The sequence below is a fragment of the Pezoporus flaviventris genome, unplaced genomic scaffold (assembly GCF_033815535.1).
Source record: "Pezoporus flaviventris isolate CSIRO_AGI_PZ_B2104156 unplaced genomic scaffold, CSIRO_AGI_Pfla_v1 ptg000006l, whole genome shotgun sequence".
Lineage (NCBI taxonomy): Eukaryota > Metazoa > Chordata > Aves > Psittaciformes > Psittacidae > Pezoporus > Pezoporus flaviventris.
In genome coordinates, this window is record NW_026892554.1 from 10,471,092 (window position 1) to 10,487,113 (window position 16,022).

The 16,022-nt window shown below is 44.2% G+C and overlaps 1 protein-coding gene across 1 annotated transcript in view; it reads left to right on the forward strand.

Annotated features, from left to right (window-relative positions):
* The first annotated feature begins 207 nt into the window (after window positions 1-207).
* HOMER2 (homer scaffold protein 2) overlaps window positions 208-16,022 on the forward strand; it is a 59,996-nt gene continuing 44,181 nt past the window's right edge. Inside the window, exon 1 of the mRNA XM_061446858.1 lies at window positions 208-341. Within this exon, the coding sequence (XP_061302842.1) occupies window positions 253-341 (89 nt within the window). The 5' untranslated portion in view covers window positions 208-252. The remainder of the gene's footprint in view (window positions 342-16,022) is intronic.

A 16,022-nucleotide genomic window follows, 5' to 3' on the forward strand; every position in this document is an offset into this window, starting at 1 on the left:
ACCGCCGGCTGCCCGGTCCCGCGTTGGGAAGCGGAGGGGCCCCGGGGGCTAGCCCGCCGCCCCGCCCCGCGCCGCCGCCTCGCAGGGCGGTGGGTGCCGCGGGAGGCTGCTCGGTGCCGCCGCCGCCCGGGAAGGAGGTTATGTAAGGGGGGAGGGAGGCGGCGGGAGGAGGAGCAGGACGCCTCGCCGCCGCCGCCGTGCAGCCGGGCAGCCGCAGCCAGCCGGAGCCGGTGTCGGGGCTGGGGCGGCCGCATGTGCGAAGTGGGGACGCGGCCGCCGCTGGCCGCCGAGCGCGGGGAGCCGCCCGGGGGTGCCGCCGCCGAACGGTGCCGCGACATGGGGTGAGTCCGCAGGGCCCCGGCCACGCGTGGGCGCCGACCCCGAGTGAGCCCCGCGTCCCGCCCCTCACCTCCCCGGCCCCTCCGCAGGTCGCCCGGGTGCGCTCCGCGACCCCGGCGTTTTATAACGTAATTAATCATTTATCACCCGCTCGGAGCGGTGGCGGGGAGGCTCCCGCCCCAGCCACCGGCGGGGGAAAGCCGCTCCCGGCAGGTTACCGGGGGCAAAATCCCCGCTGGAATAAGCGGGGAAGAGCTGGGGGTATCGCGGCCCGAGGAAGGGAGCTGCGGGCCGGGGTCCGGTCCCTCGCCGGGAAGCCGTGGGCTCTGCGCGCCGGGCTGAGCGGCGAGTTCATTGTCAGATGTGTGATGCTCTGGTTCAGCGAGAGCTCTCGGCTGCTGGAGGCTCACAATAAACTTGCCTGAACTGTGCCAGTTGTCCTCTAATTTGCCTAAATGTCCCCCCTTGTCTTTTATTTTAAACATACTAGAAGTCTCTGATCACATGTAATCGCCTCTTGGAGAATTCATCTTGATCAGTCCAAAAATGAATACTGTGTTTTTCCCATCCTTTAACTTTAACTAGGGGACAAAAGCCCAATGCTGGCATTAGAGCAGTTCGTGAACTGAATCTCAGCAAACAGATGTTAACGTTGTGCTTTTGGCTTAAACTATATATAGGATTGAGATCCTCTCGACCAGAATGTCTTGGGGGATTCCAAACCTACACATTTAATTTGCTTTATTTTTATCCTATTATGTTCTCTTACACCTTTCCTCTTCCTCACGGCTCCTCACCCCTCTGTGGCAAGGAATAATCATTCTCCAGTTTCTGAGCTTCCTCATGCACTTCCAACTATGCAAACTCCCACTGTAGATTTGTTTGTTATTGTTAGTGATACAATTCGAGACCATATGGATAAATAATGAATTAAAATACCATGCATGTGTCTGAATTTGATACCCAGGAGTACTGAATGCAAGTACAGAGGCAGAGGGAGAAATAAGATCTAAATGAGTATCTCTCTGTGTATCACTTCAGGATTACAAGGGGCTCATTTGCTTCTTAATTAGGTAAAGTTCCACTGGAAAATAAACCAGAAACTGGCGTGGGGTTTGGAGAAAGAAGCAACAAAACCTTCCTGGAGCAGTACTGCCCTGCTGAGTCCAGGGTGGTCAGAAACATCTATCTAGGGGAAACTTGCCTCTGTCACTTACCTGGGCAGCTCTAAAGCAAATATTTGTGTGTTGTCATTTGTAACCATTTCCACGCTGGCAGATCTGTTTAGCTGAAAAGTTTTGCTGTGGCTTGGAGAGAACTGAGTGGACAATTGCAGTGGTCACCCACTCCCTTGTATATGTCAGCCGTAGCTCTGGGCTCGAAGTGCTCTGGCTCTGCATCCAGAGCTGTTCAAGCTGCGAAAGACTTGGAGTCTTTTGAGTGCTCTGATTGTGTGCCCTGTGCGCTCTGTGTCTGTGCTGCTATGTATGCAGTGCTGGGTCATGCAGACTTGTACAGGTAGAGGAGGCACATTCACCAGTCTAGTTCAATATCATGATTTAATGTGTTTCACTTAGGTAAGTTATTTCAGACTCAGCGCGGTGCATGTGAGATCAGTCTCCCAGCATCATTCACTCCCAGGGCTGTGGCGTGGGTTGTACACCCTCATACGCTCTGTACAGAGTGCACACAAGGGCTTTTGTGGGTTTACATTTTGCCAGTGTCTCACGTCATTATCTTGCCATTCATCCTCCTGATACAGAGAACTTGGAAGTACATTTGTGACAGTGCTGTTGCAGCTATGGCTTAGCACGTGTGGCACATGAGAGAGCTCCCCCACGTTTCTCCCTGTTCCATTGCTGCTGTTAAATCCTTCACCTCTGCGGGATTCAGCTTTGCCTTCTGTGAAATGGGCGCTCCTGTCCTCATCTGTCTATGTGAAGCATGTTGTGATCAGAGCACAGAGATTAGTCTGTCTTACTTGGAAGAATATGTTTTGTCCCAGATATTCCAGTGGGATTTGCTTCCTGGGCATATTTTGGTGTCACATAAGGTGACAACGACTGTACTCTTAGCTCTTAAAATGTTTTTTCTTTTCTTTTTTCCCCTTTTCTTTTCCTCTTGGGGGTGACCATTGCTAATGGTTCATTTCAGTGCTGCCTATGGATTTGGCAGTGACTGCTGTGAAACCTGATACAGCTACTTGAGCTCAGCAAAGCTATTTAAATTGCTTATTAGGTGTGAGCTGAGCTATTTAAACTGTTGGTTTAGTTCACCCTATCAGGCGGCAAGGTAGTGTCAAGTTTTAGGAAAGTAATTTACATGTTTAAAAAAAAAGGTAAAGCCTGTCAATTCAGGGACTGTGAAAACAATGTTGTAAAAACCCCAAAACCCGCCAAACAAAAAGTGTCCAGGAAAAAAACCCTGCTTCTGTGCCCATTATCCCTTCTGGCTGAAAACCACTGGGTTTAAGTCAAGCCACTGTTAAGGATCTCACTGGACAAATGTTTACTTTAAAGGGAACAAATAGTCTCCTAAATCAGTCTCCTAAATCACCACTTTCTTCTACCCAGTACATCTGATAACTGCTGTTGCTTCAGTAGTCTCAGAGATTAAACTTTAGCCATTTCAAAACCACGATGTCATGTATTTCCAGCTCTAGAAATCTTTGCCTGAAGTTGCCACCAGATTTGTCTCTGGGTATTGCAAGCCAAGGGCTAACACAACCAAGAAAGTGGCTCCCTTGTTCGTGGCTCTGGCTTTAGAGAGCTGTGCCTGCTCATCTAATAGCTGTGATCTGATTCAATTTGACCTCAATTTAAGCAGTCTTAAGCTAACTTTCCAGTTATAAAGATGGTTCAGGTTTAGTTATTAGATGATTTAAGGAGATGTTGGATAGCTGTTTCATATGTGCTTACATTCTTTTACTGGTTCCATTTCTTTAGTATCTTTTTCTTTCCCTCTCTGTATGTTACAAAATATTTCTTGTTATGAGGTGTGTGACAAGTATCCACTTTGGATTAGACCTGTAAATCACTTCACTGCTGCTGAAGCTGTTCTTTATATTATCTGTTGGATTAAAACTCAACTAATTTAAATACCTTCCAGCAATAAAATGGAATTTTAAATCTGTTTTATAAATCATAATCAAAATGAAAATCAAGCCTCTGTGTGTTAGAAATTATTGCAGAAAGCTGTACAACAATGTAGAATTGTGTGCTGCACAAGCTAATGATGAACTAGCTCATAGTACACTTTCCTTTTGGCTGATATGAGATGGCTTCTCTGTGATGCTTCCACAGGGGCTAATGTGGTAAATGAGTCCCATGAAGCTGGGATCCACCCATACCTCCCCCAGGTGGGCTTTGAGCCCACACCTTCCTCCTGGAAGGTGGGAAAATGGGAGTTTCCAAGTCTGTATCAAGCAGTGAAATACCCTTATCTTAAGGAGACTGGCCTCATGAACAGAATCCTTCCCCTCCTGTAATTCTTTCATGAGAAGGTACAGTTGGGGGCCTATATTTCTGAGAGTAGTCATATGTAATGTTTTTATTATGCAGTGACATTTAAGAGCATCAGGAAAGCCTTCCTTGCACTCTTCCCTTCTGCTGTTGGCAATAGTAACGTCCATTGGCCAACATAGGGCTCTATTTGGGGAGTAAAAGGCAAGCAAATGGGAGAATGAGGAAAGAAGAAGGTGAAGAAAGCAGAAGACGTAATGAAGTTAGTGTTACAGGAAGACACTAATTTTGGACGGTGTTCAAAGCTGGCCTCTCGTGGTACTAGCAGTACTTTAGATTCCATGGTGATAAGCTTTGCCTAAGAAGCTCTGTAGTGGGGAAGAGTGTGTTGCAGAGGAAATTCACCCTGGCCATCATCCAGCTCCCACTGAAATCCACAGGAGTCTCACACCAGCTCCCTCCAAAGTTTGTCTGAGCCATCTGTCCATGTGGGAGGTGGGCATCCTGGGACCCAAGAGCGGCAGGCAGGTAAGGGCACCTGGGTTTCACTGCAAAGCCAGTGTCCCTCAAAGCAGGGCTGGGGTGAGTGTATGCTCAAACACAGCTGAGTTGGTACTGTGAGCTCAAGGACTCTCTTTTGAGGTTTTGAGGACATCAGCTTTGGTTCAGTTCCTAGCCTAGCTCAGGGGGATAGGTTGCATCAGGCATCATCCAATTGGTGATGGTGTTCCAGGAAAGGGGCTGAGATTTGAGAGATGCCGAGGCTGTTAATCTCATGGGTTTTGAAGCAGCTGGCTGGGGATGCTTGATTCTTCATAGCTTCAGTTCCATATGTAGCTATTCCCATTTTGCAGACTGGATATAAACTGCTGCTGTTCTGACTTTGGGTATTCAGTATCTCTAGATACCAGTGTCTGTACAAAATCCAGTGGAAAAGTTGGATCCAGAGAACTCAGGGTTCTGTAACAGTATGTTGGGTTCACTGAAATGGATGAAAAACTCTGCTGACTTCAACAGTATGTATAAAACCTGTAATGTGTAGTCCCTTTCTTACATTTAACATAATTTAAATAAAGACAGAGAGGCAGGGAGCTTGTTGGTGTGGGAGAAAAAAAACAAAACAGAGCGAATAGCTAGATCATCACCAGGATTTGTGTGTGCTTAGGGCTTTGGTGTGGTTGCATTCAGGTGAGTGAACAAACCTGTAATGCTGGAGTGTTTCATTCAAGTCTGCCATCAAGTGAGAGACTTTGTCACCTCTCACACAATTATATGAGGAGCAGATGAGGAGTACAGATAGAGGCACGTAACTGAATTTTGGCAAAGACCTCCTGTGTGAATAAGGTCCAAGGAAAACATGGGATTGGGAGAAATTACTAAACAAGCTAATGAAAGAGTAGCAGAAGGAAATGATGAAGGAATGACTGGTATGAAAGACACAACAGGTTGAGAAAAAAATTCTGGGGTCTGCTGGAGGTAAGTTCAGCAAACGACAACAGGAAATGGTCTGCCAGTTCCACAGCTAGTTTGTGTGCCCTGGTGCAAATTACACCAAAATTTGCTCACATAGCCCATGCTGTATAAAGAGTGGACACAAAGAAAACTTAATGCTAAGAGAGTGATCACAGTCAAGTTGCTTTCAGGTACTTACCTAATTAATTACTACTGTTAATATAATTAGCACTTGAGGAAAAAAATTATAAATAAAATATCCTCCTCAAAGTTGGGATGTCCCTTAAGCCCTTCTCTCTATTTGAAGAGAGGATGGTGAGCAGGTCTCCTGACAACAAAGGCATCATTTGAAATGTTGAGAATTATTTGATGTTTGGTTCCTTTAAACTGAAAGTAGTTTTAACTGGTTCAAGATCTGACAAAGTGTTCAAGCATATTCCCAGCATGCCTGAAACAGGCATAGAAGAGCAACGGTGTTGCTGAGAACCCAAGAGCACGGGCATCAGCCTGGTTTTACATCTAGATTTTCTGCAGTGTTGTGTATTCATGTATTCATTTTATTCATTCATTTGGCTCTATTAATGCAATACTTACAGGAGCCTCACCCATGAATGTATGTTTAAGGACACGTAAGTGTTTTGAATCAGCTGTTGGTTTTCCTGTTAACTTTGTGATAGGGCGTGTGCAGAGTGGGAAGGTCTTCAGTCCCAAAGATTGCTACGCAGGCAAATCTCTGCTTGCTTTCACCTCTGAATGCTGTCCGTTGCTTTTGTGCACTTTGTGCACTGCAAATACAGCATGTGACTTGTTTATACTCTGTTTTGGTCGTGGCTCTTTAGGATGTAAATGTGCTTAGGGGAATATATTTCAACTCTGTTTCTCTGATAATTCGGCTGTACCCTGTAAATAGCTGACAATTCTGTTATTAAATCTCAGAATGTGACAAGGCCACTGCCTTCAAATGAAGACAGGAAGTGTTTAAGCTTGAGTATTACAGAAGCACTTTTAATGGCAAAAGCAATTAGGCAGGGAATAGACTATTAGTATCAGGCAAGGTTACTGCTGCGCCATAGCCACACATCACCCAGCACAGGTTAGAGACAGTGTGAGTAGCGGTTGTGTAATATGTACTAATGCAAAATGTACAAGATGAGATTGGATGATGCAGTTGATCTTTGATTATATTTTTGGTGACACATCCTAGCTGCTCTCTGCCTGTTTGTAAGAGAAATCTGCCCGCTGCTGTTGGCTCAGATGCTCTGTGCTTAGCTCATGTGTGACACGAGTCACTGGCTGCTTACTCCTCATTGACGTAGCAACTATTAGAGGCTGTTGGACCCTCTTGCATCACTTGGAAATGCTTTGTAATGGTAATTTTGCCACTGGGGTAGGGATTAAAATGAAGACAATATTTTAAATAATTGATGCTTGAGGTGTTGTAGGATTTGTTTAAATCAAAAATGGGTCTTGCTGGATGACATCACTGAGCGGGACAGCCTGCTTAATGACTCATAGGGGAGCAGGAGGCTCTGCTGTGTAGGTGTTTGAGGATTTGTGGGCTTCATGGTGAAGGCTGGCAAGACCAGGAGCCTTAGCTGCAAAACAGCTACGGCTTTATCATGAAGAACGAGCAGATTTGAGACAGGGGAAAGAGGGCCTGGCAATGGAGGTGCGAGCAGAAGTGACTGCTGGTAACAGTGCAAAGCTCATTCACTTCAGTGGTAACGCAACCTCCTTTCCTGCCTCCCACACACACTAGTCTCATTTTATTTATTTGACGTAGCTTATCAAAATGCAAGATTGTATGGATTTCTGAAGGGACAAACTGTTTTCTTTCCGTCTGGAAGTTTCACTGCAGCCTGCAGAATTTAGACACACGAACCCTGCTGCAATTCAAAAGGCATTATCTGTAGAAGTTGCACTTTTATGCCAGCACATCAAGGGGCCTGAGCAAGCCTCTGGAGCTGCTAGGTGTTAGTATTTGCATTATAATAATAGAAGTCCTGCAACTGCATTCTTATCAGGCAAAGTTCAGAACATCAGTGCAGCAAGACAGCAAAGGCCTCTATGGAATGCATTTAAAAATACGTAGCCAGCTTGTAAAATACTTTTTCCTAAAACTGCTTCTAGTTGTAGTGAGGATCCTTCCTTATGGGCTGTGAAATGGTGTGTGAGTACCTAGTCTATACATACTTGTTTGTCTCTGCTTAACACTTTGCAGTAGATTCTTCTCAGATATGAAACAGTTATTTCTTGAGGGGAAAAATAGATATGGCTTAAAACTTATATGGCTCTGAAGGGAAATATTAATAATATTAGGTGGAGGTGTGAGCATCTTATTTTCAGTATTCATTACTTATTGTTTCACCCCTGGAAGAAGAACAGGTAGGGTAGCCAGAAATGGGGGTATTCAACAAGGCTTTTCCTTTTGAAAACAGTACTTCAAGATGCACACTCTCTGTCTTTGTATTAATCTTGTTGCAGTGACTGGCTCAAGTTCTTTGCTGTTGGTGAGTTGCTCTGTAACAGCAACACTTTGTTTGTTGCCTTTATTTCATTCCCTGGTCTTATCAGGCTTTTGTATTCCGGCTTCCCACTACAAATCTGTTGCACACGTCTAAAATGTCTCCCTGTAGCTGTTTAAGTGACAACATGTGATCTGTTTTGTGATACTGAAAATTGTCAATGAAAGCAGTTGAAAAAAACCGGAGAAATTCTCTGGGATGAGATGTGCAGAATGTTCCCAGCCAGCACCCAGGGCTGTGCTGGGGCTCTGGGCTGCTGGGAGGGAATGTGGGGAAGAGTCTGACACCTTCTTATTGTTTATTTTGGAGAAGATGATGTGTGAAGAGGAGGTGGGAGCTTTGTGCGGGTGGCTAGTTCAGATGCTGGTGCAAAGATGGCAACAGCATAGTTGTCGCCCTGTCTGCTTTGACATCACTCCGTCTCTAACCAAAGTGTACCTATCCACTGCTCCTCCAGGTAAAGCCACCACCTCTTACACCTTCACATAGCCCAAACTCCTGGTAGCCCCAAAGCTGAAATACTCCTCCCTGACCTGCCAGGAGGTTTCTGCCCAGACAGGGCAGCCCCAGTGTGCTCACAGGCACAGGGTACACCCAAAGGCACAACCACTGCCCTTCAGTATACAAGGAGGAGATAAAAGCATCTTTGGACTCCATTTAGGTGTGTGTGTAATCCAATGATTGTCATAATTAAAGCCCTCTCCTCCAGCTAGGATAGGGAGAGATTCCTTCTGTTATGAAACAATAAAGGAAATTCAGCTGCTTGAAACTTTACAGCACACAGGTGAATGAGAGCTTTCTCTTTTAATGATTATTTTATCTTGTGTTTGACAGCTGTTTGTCACTAATGTAGTCCATTACCAGAGATAGCTAATGTTCTGTTGCCTGTTGTTGATATGGGTGGTCTTCAAAAACTTGTATTTAAGGTATGTTCTAGAAATGTTAACACATAAAAAGCAGTCTGGTTTGGTTTATGGTGCTTTTCAAGATGAACAGAAATTGGCTTGCCTGGGAGTGGGGATTTGATAATTCTCTACAGCCACCCAAATTCAAGAAAATTCAATTAAAAGCTTGAGTCTGTAATCCCAGTTACACTGAAACACAATAGCTGCTGTGCAGGGGTCAGATCCCACATTCCAGAAAGGGAGTTATTTGGGGTGGATGGGGAGGCTGCTTACCTCCTGCCAGGCAGATCCAGAAGTGTGTGAGTCCGTGCTTCCACGAGGAACTTTCCTTTATCCTCTGTCCCTCTTGCACCTTCCTCTGTGCTTTGTATCAGGGTAGTGGGTTTGTGCATAATGTGAAAATCCACTTTGTCTTTTGAGAGATCTGAAGGACAAATTATGTCTTTAAAGTTTCTGTGCGAACCTCAAAGGCGTTCCCTGGGCAGAAAGTTCTGAGTATCTGGTTTTTGAGACCTTCAAAATTGCATGTTATGGAAGATGTATCAGCTTTCAAGGACTTTGTTGTACACAGCCTGATGCTCTCAGCAATCTCTCTTGCTTTGTTTTGCCTCCCCAGACTGGTTTGGCAGAGGGCTGTGGGGTGGGCTTCTTCCTTCAGCTGGACCGAGCTCCTTGTGAAGCCTGCGGTAAACACCTCTCCTGTGGTTGTTGTTACTGGCTTTTCCCTCTACAGACAAGATGTAGTCTGAATTTTTCAGTCTTGGAGAAGTAATCCTGCATATGTATTGTTCAGATCTTTGCACAAACTTCTCTCCATTGAGTTAGAAATTAGCATTTCAAATTCTATGGGGGAGAAGTTGCCAAAGTTTTTATATTTTAAGCTTAGAGTTTGGAACAGAATCAAAATATCTAATCCACTTTACATTCCCTGCTTAGTCTTTCCTCCCTGCTTTATGAATAGGCATCCTTGTCCTTAGGAGGTAAAGCAGTGTTGTGCAACTCCATAAGGCTTCTCCCATGAAATATCAAAGTAACATTGCCCTAATTTGCAGCACACTTTCCAGTAACTGTTAAATTAGCAGGAGTGGCATGAGGTTGTACTGGAAAGAATTTATACTCATCAACTGCTTTGCAGAATGACCTCTGATTTATTGGCCAGAAGAGAAAATAGACACATGACTGCTGGGAATGATTTGGGATGGTTCAGTGCTGCCTGTTATCCCTCAAAAGAATGGCTGATTTACATGAGTTAGAGTGGTCCAGACTTTGTACCTTGAATCTAAGTTACTTCTCCTCCCATTCTTTCCTTTTTTCATATCCTGTTGGCACTCCTCCTTCCCATGTGGTGACTTTGGAGCTGCTGCCTCTCCTTGCAGGTGGACAGCCCAGCCAGTGCCGGGGAAACAGCAGCTCCAAGCCTTGGTTGAAGTGTTGGCTGGGGAGGCACATGGAAAAACACAGGGCTAGTGTGGGTTGTCTAGGGAGAAACAGGCAACTGAAATGCTCTTCTGCTGCCTTTCAGGGGGTAGTAAAACTTCCTAAGGGTAATCTGTGTTTAGAAAGATCTGTAATAGAGGCCTTACAAGTCAAATGAATTTAATTCTTAGGGTGCTAAAGTGTGAATGTGCAAAAAGCATAGTAAGAATTTCTCACCAGTTGGCACCTTCTCCTCAGTGGCTGAGTGAGTACTTGATCCATTCTGCATGCTAACACCAGGCACTAATTTTAGATCACAAAGACTATGACAAGTTCAGTTTCTAGCTGTTGACTTGCTATAATTTACTTATGGCAAATAGGGGAAACTCGTGCATGAACTCTTTTTCTCCCCACAGCTAGGGAGGTCTCGGCTTCTGCTAACTAGGAGTGTCCTACCATGAGAGTGCCCTCAAAACAAATTCCTGCAGGATGCAAGACATGATTTTTTAATCCTATTTTAAAACAAGTGTTCAGATTTTTGTTCAGATAATTAAGCAGAAGGTCATTTAAGTTGTGTACTGTGAGTTATTATTCCAGCATAAAAATCTGTCTAGAATTTACGAGCTGATTTTGCACACATTTGTTTGGCATAAATAGGCAGTAGCTTAGAGCTGGAGAGGATCAGGTCTCCAGCATGTACTCTCCCGTTGTTTTGAAGTGTGAATTCACTGCTGCGTAAATCCCATAAAAGGTTCAAAGCTCCACAGCAAAAGCGTTAGTAAAGGATGCAGCCATAAGCAGGCTGTGTCATTTGGGATGTGTATCAGCCTGACGTGTTATCCATCGGGTGCTTTGTTAGCATTTGGTAAATACGATGAGCTACTGGCTCCATGCTGAAGTGGCACTGCAGAGCTTAGCAATGGTTTATCCGGACTGCAGGGAGCAGGATGAGCCTCTGGTCACCATGCAGCTGGCTTGTTTTGTTTCACAGGATTACTGGGGCATGGTTCTGTCTTCTCCCAGTTGATTCCTCTTCTTCAAGTAGACATCTAACTGCATATTGCGCATGTGTAGTCCTACTCCATGGACCCTACTGCTCGTGGGCCAGGGCTTGGTATGTGGATATCTTTAATAATAGGACAATAACTTCAGTGTGTTTTCAACTCGAGAGTAGAGAAGGATTTAGAATAAAATAGCGGGAAAATAAAGTATATGTATCAGTGCTGCCAGCTCACAGGGCAGCCAGCATATCAAGCAGTAAATAGTGGCAACTAAATAAGGGCAGTGCAGAATAGCTAAAATGAGGCATGTTATCCCCTGGCTATCACAGCAGCACTGTGCTCCAGCTGAGGACCCAGCACACAGCCAGTTTCATCAATAACTGTGTGATAGCCGCAGGACCTTGAGCCCGCACCAAACGGGAATCCTGGGACAGAGCCCAGCCCCAGCGTGCAGGCCCATCCATGCCCATCGTTTTTATCCCAGTTCATGGAAAGAATATTTTATATCATCTCATCTCTTTAAACATTTTGGTAAGTGTTAATATACTTTCAGTGCAGTGGAAATAATCACCATATGGCTGTAAGATTTACCATCTGTCCAGAGATGCTGAAATACAATTAGTCCCTGTAGTCCATTTATCAATCTATAAGTGACAGTGTTCACAGTCCTGGCAACTGTGTCTGCTGACAGAATCAGCACTTGTATAGGCCTACCTGTCTGGCCCTATTATGATCAATATATAAATGAGAGAGAAAAAATCCATTCATTCAGCTGTGTCTTTCGTCCTTGACAGAAAGGGTTAAAAAAAGTCTGTATTGGTGTAAAAGAGACTTGGGAAATGGTATGCCTTGACTTTTGTAGCACTAATTGGATTTTTATGTCCAGGAGACCTTAATTTCATAAGGCAAAGCCAGATTTACTTGCAGTCTTTCAAGAAATAACAGCAGGACAGAGTGTGTGACAGAGGAAAAAAATATTATTAAGTCCTCTCCTGTTGTATTAACTTCCAAAGCACAAAGAAGCTAAATGTTCTAAACATGAGAAATGTGATCATTAGCATCAGGCAGGTAAGAATTCATTTTTCCAGTGTTTCTTGTTTGATTTCATAAAAGGGAGAAGATGGTTTTTCAGCAGAGCGAGTAATTGTTGGGAAAAAAAAGGTCAAGCCCTTTTAATTTTAACATTACAAATGATCTGACAGTATCAGGGGTCTGACTTTGCTCCTGCAAATCCAGGTGCTTGTGGGTATCCCAGCCTGGCCGCTCAGGACTGTTACCTCCTTAAAACTTGTATTAGATTTGTAGTGACCGATGCATGTCCAGAAAATAACTTGTTTGCTTTTACATATTACCGGGACTCATCTTGTATAATAAGTTTATGATGAGAATGTGTGCTATGTTTTGTTTCTTGTACAAATTTTCAGCCAGCCCACACTAATTTTTGAGAGTCTGCTGACAGGAGAATGTCTTTTTCTTTTTTTAATTTATTTTATTTAAAACTATGTATGCATTATAGCCTGTACATACGGAACCTGCATTGCTTGAAAAATGCTGATATCTGAAATTGAATCCTCACATAACCCACACCTCACATAACCCATACCTCACATAACCCACACCTCACATAACCCACAAAGTTTGAGGCATTTGCATGCAGAAATCAGAAGTGCCAAGGGAGCAGGACTGCAGGGATCAAAATAGTTGGCTGTTGAGGTTCAGGAATTTCTGGGGTAAGTTTCTCCCAGTATTACCTGTAAGTATGTGCAGGTTATAGTATTAGCAAGTTGTAGAGGTTTGTTTTGTTTTTTTACTGCTATGAAGGGGGGGGGGGGGGGGGGGGGGGAAGGAGGGTGTTGTGACAAGGGGAGTAGTGGGGTTTTTGTTTTGTTCATACTGTGTTTCTCATGAATAACCTGTTAGTTAAGTTTTTCAGACTCAGTAGTTTTTCCCTCTGTAGCTCAGGAGATTACCAGAGGATACTCACTTTTGTGCTGGTGTTGCTGACAGCTTTTTATACCAACAAATAAATGTACATATCTGAGAGCTGTACCGTAAATCTGATGGCAACAGATGGTGTTATATTTTTAAAGATTAAAGTGAATAAACTTCTAAATGCTTGAAATTTCCTATGCATTTTTAACTTGAAGCAAAAGAAATGTGTCATTCCATGATCTTATTGATTGCTAGTAAGTACGTTAGTTTCAAGAACCAAGTCGCAGTTCCTTAGAGAGGTGCTGCTGCTGTGCTAGCAGCAACCAAAGTACTCTGGTTGTTGATTGTCTATTAAAATTGCCAGCAAATAGAAATCTGCTTTTTTCCAGATGGTCTAATTCCAGCTGCACTGGGAGGGGAATGACTGGCTTTAGCTGTGCTTGTTTGTGCCCAGCACCTTGCCCTTTCCCAACTACAGCTGTGGGGTTCCTGGCTGTGAGCATGGGGATGCTCTTGCGCTGGAACCCTCTTTGCTGTTCTCAGTACACTGTCTTTGACTACATTTGGCAGTTTTTGTCTTCTAGATGGTTTGCTGTAGAAGAAGACTGGTAGTAACAAATCTATCTAAACATGGCAGTGCTGTTGCCAGCCCAGTGCTGTTCTCAGCACGGGCAAGTTGATACATGTATGGAAAACCCAGTGTGGGCATTGGTTTGCATCCTTCTAATCCCCTCCAGAGTAAATTGCTTATTCTTTAATTGCTTTTCATTTTTGTGTGCTTAAGTTTCATTAAAGGTATGTATCTTTGTATTAAACGATCTGTTGGCACCCTTTTTAGTGCAGTCTAATAAAGCACTCAGACCTGAGTGTTTTATTAGCCCAGGTGCTCTGACAGCATCTCTGGTCACAGCATGTACCAGCACAGGGTGCACACCGTGCCCTGCCTGTGCTGCCTGCACATGGTGGTGGCCACCCGGTCAAGCAAAGCCGTATCATTTGCTTGTGACGTTATGGTCTGTAGAATTCCTTATTTGATCCTTTAGGCAGTAGATAAAGAGTTATACAACTTGTTCTTTAAACTGAACTGGTTGGCTTTTTTTTCCCTGTAGTAGAAGTAGAAGAAAAGCCTTAGGGGAGAGCATTTGAACAGGGCATGGGAAAGCATATCGATAATTACATGCATGGATTAGTGCGTGAAAGAACTCCCCTCCTAGGATCTGCTTAGTTCTGTGGCTTTTGAAATAATGGAGTGTTTAATCATATTATTTTTCAATAATGAAGTTTTGATTATGCTACTGATTAAAAAAACAACTTTTCAGTTGATTTTTTGTGTAGATAACCTCATCTGCCATGCACATTCTTATAGCATGGGAGGAGCAAAAGTCCTAAACGTAAAGATGCTGCCCTGCTAATGTCAGTGGGTTTTACAAGCACAAACACCCACATGGGTTTTCACATCAATCTTCTGGTTTTAGTTACAGTGTATTTTGATGGTGTATCCTCTGACATTTAATCTCTTCATTTTTTAAATAAACACCAAATAGCACACGCAACCTCGGAGTATTCCCGCTTTCTGCCACACTGAACACATAGTGCAGGATTAATAATGGTAATGTAGCCTCCACTAAAGGATTTTCTTTGTGGTTACAAATGCAAAGTAAATTACTGTTCTCTTCCAAAATTGTGTCATGTTATTTTTCTCTTCCTTGATCATTTCTCACCAGTGTTAGCTAACAGGTACTCTGTATGCTGTCTGATGTGTGGTGAGGAGGCCCAGGAGTGACTGGGGCTGCTGGCACCTCACTTCCTCTTTTTGGATGGTGCTCGAGTAGTTTCATGCATTTCAGATCTTCACTGGCTCCTTACTTCTCCTTGTAAAACAACACAACCAACTGCCATGGTGTTTTACCTGTGCATGAGAAAATTCATGGTGCCGCAGAGCCGTGGTTTCATTGGGATTTGGTTGGGCTGCTCTGACAGCAGGTGAGCAGAGTGTTTCCCATACATGGGGTACCCGTGGGCTGGCTTATCCCAGCACACACTACTGTAATGAGCTGTTGTGGGGTCCTTCCTGCTCAAGCCTCCCTGTGCTGTGGCAGAGGGTCTCACCAAGAGCTTTCCAGAGCAGTCCCCAACATGTAGAAGGCAAGGGCCGTGTGTGCCAGTGCTTCATCCTTCCCAACACCAGCTGCATGGGGGAAATTTTGGTGCATGCAAGCAGGTCTGTGAGCCAGAGATGGGGAGTAGTAACAAAACCAGTGTCTCCTGGGTTTGTGCCTGGTTGAGGACTGCTGGCACCAGGCAAGGTGCAGAGGCAGGCTGCTCTCCTTCTCCGACAGACTTGCGCTCTCTACTCCCAAGATTTACACTTTCAATTTACAATGGCAGTCTCTCGCTGAAATATTACAATGCAAACATTGTGCCACCAAGGAGGCTGTGCTAAAAGCATTAACTCTACTGGAGCAGGGGGGAGCCCAGCGGATGTGTTTTTTAACCGATCCAGAGAAATAGGGAAGTTGTTTATGTGCTGATGCAGTCTCATTTGTCAACAAGGGTAGGAGAGGTGCTGGGGGTAAACAGAGTCCAAGTTTGAATTTAATCCTATGTAAATGGGAGACTTTGTAAACATTACTGGGGTGCAAATTTATGAATCTTTTTTAAATGTCTGCTAAGGAAAAGTCACTGAAATAATCAGAGTAACACAATCAGTTTCACACATGCCTCAACTTGTTGGGTTTTTTCCTAATAAATAACCTTACCTGTGGAGGATTAGTTCAGGGTCCCCTCAGTTCCTGTCACTTGTCTATCCACAGTGTCTTGAAAGGTTAATGGCCATCTGGAGATAGCCCAAGAATGAAGTGTGAGCTTCTGCACTGCCCACGTTAAGCCTTTCAATTTGTAGATTGACTTCATAAAGGCATAATGGTATTGTGAGATCTCACAGATGTTACAATGATTTTCATACCGAGAGCTTTTGTCCTCAAGTTTTAT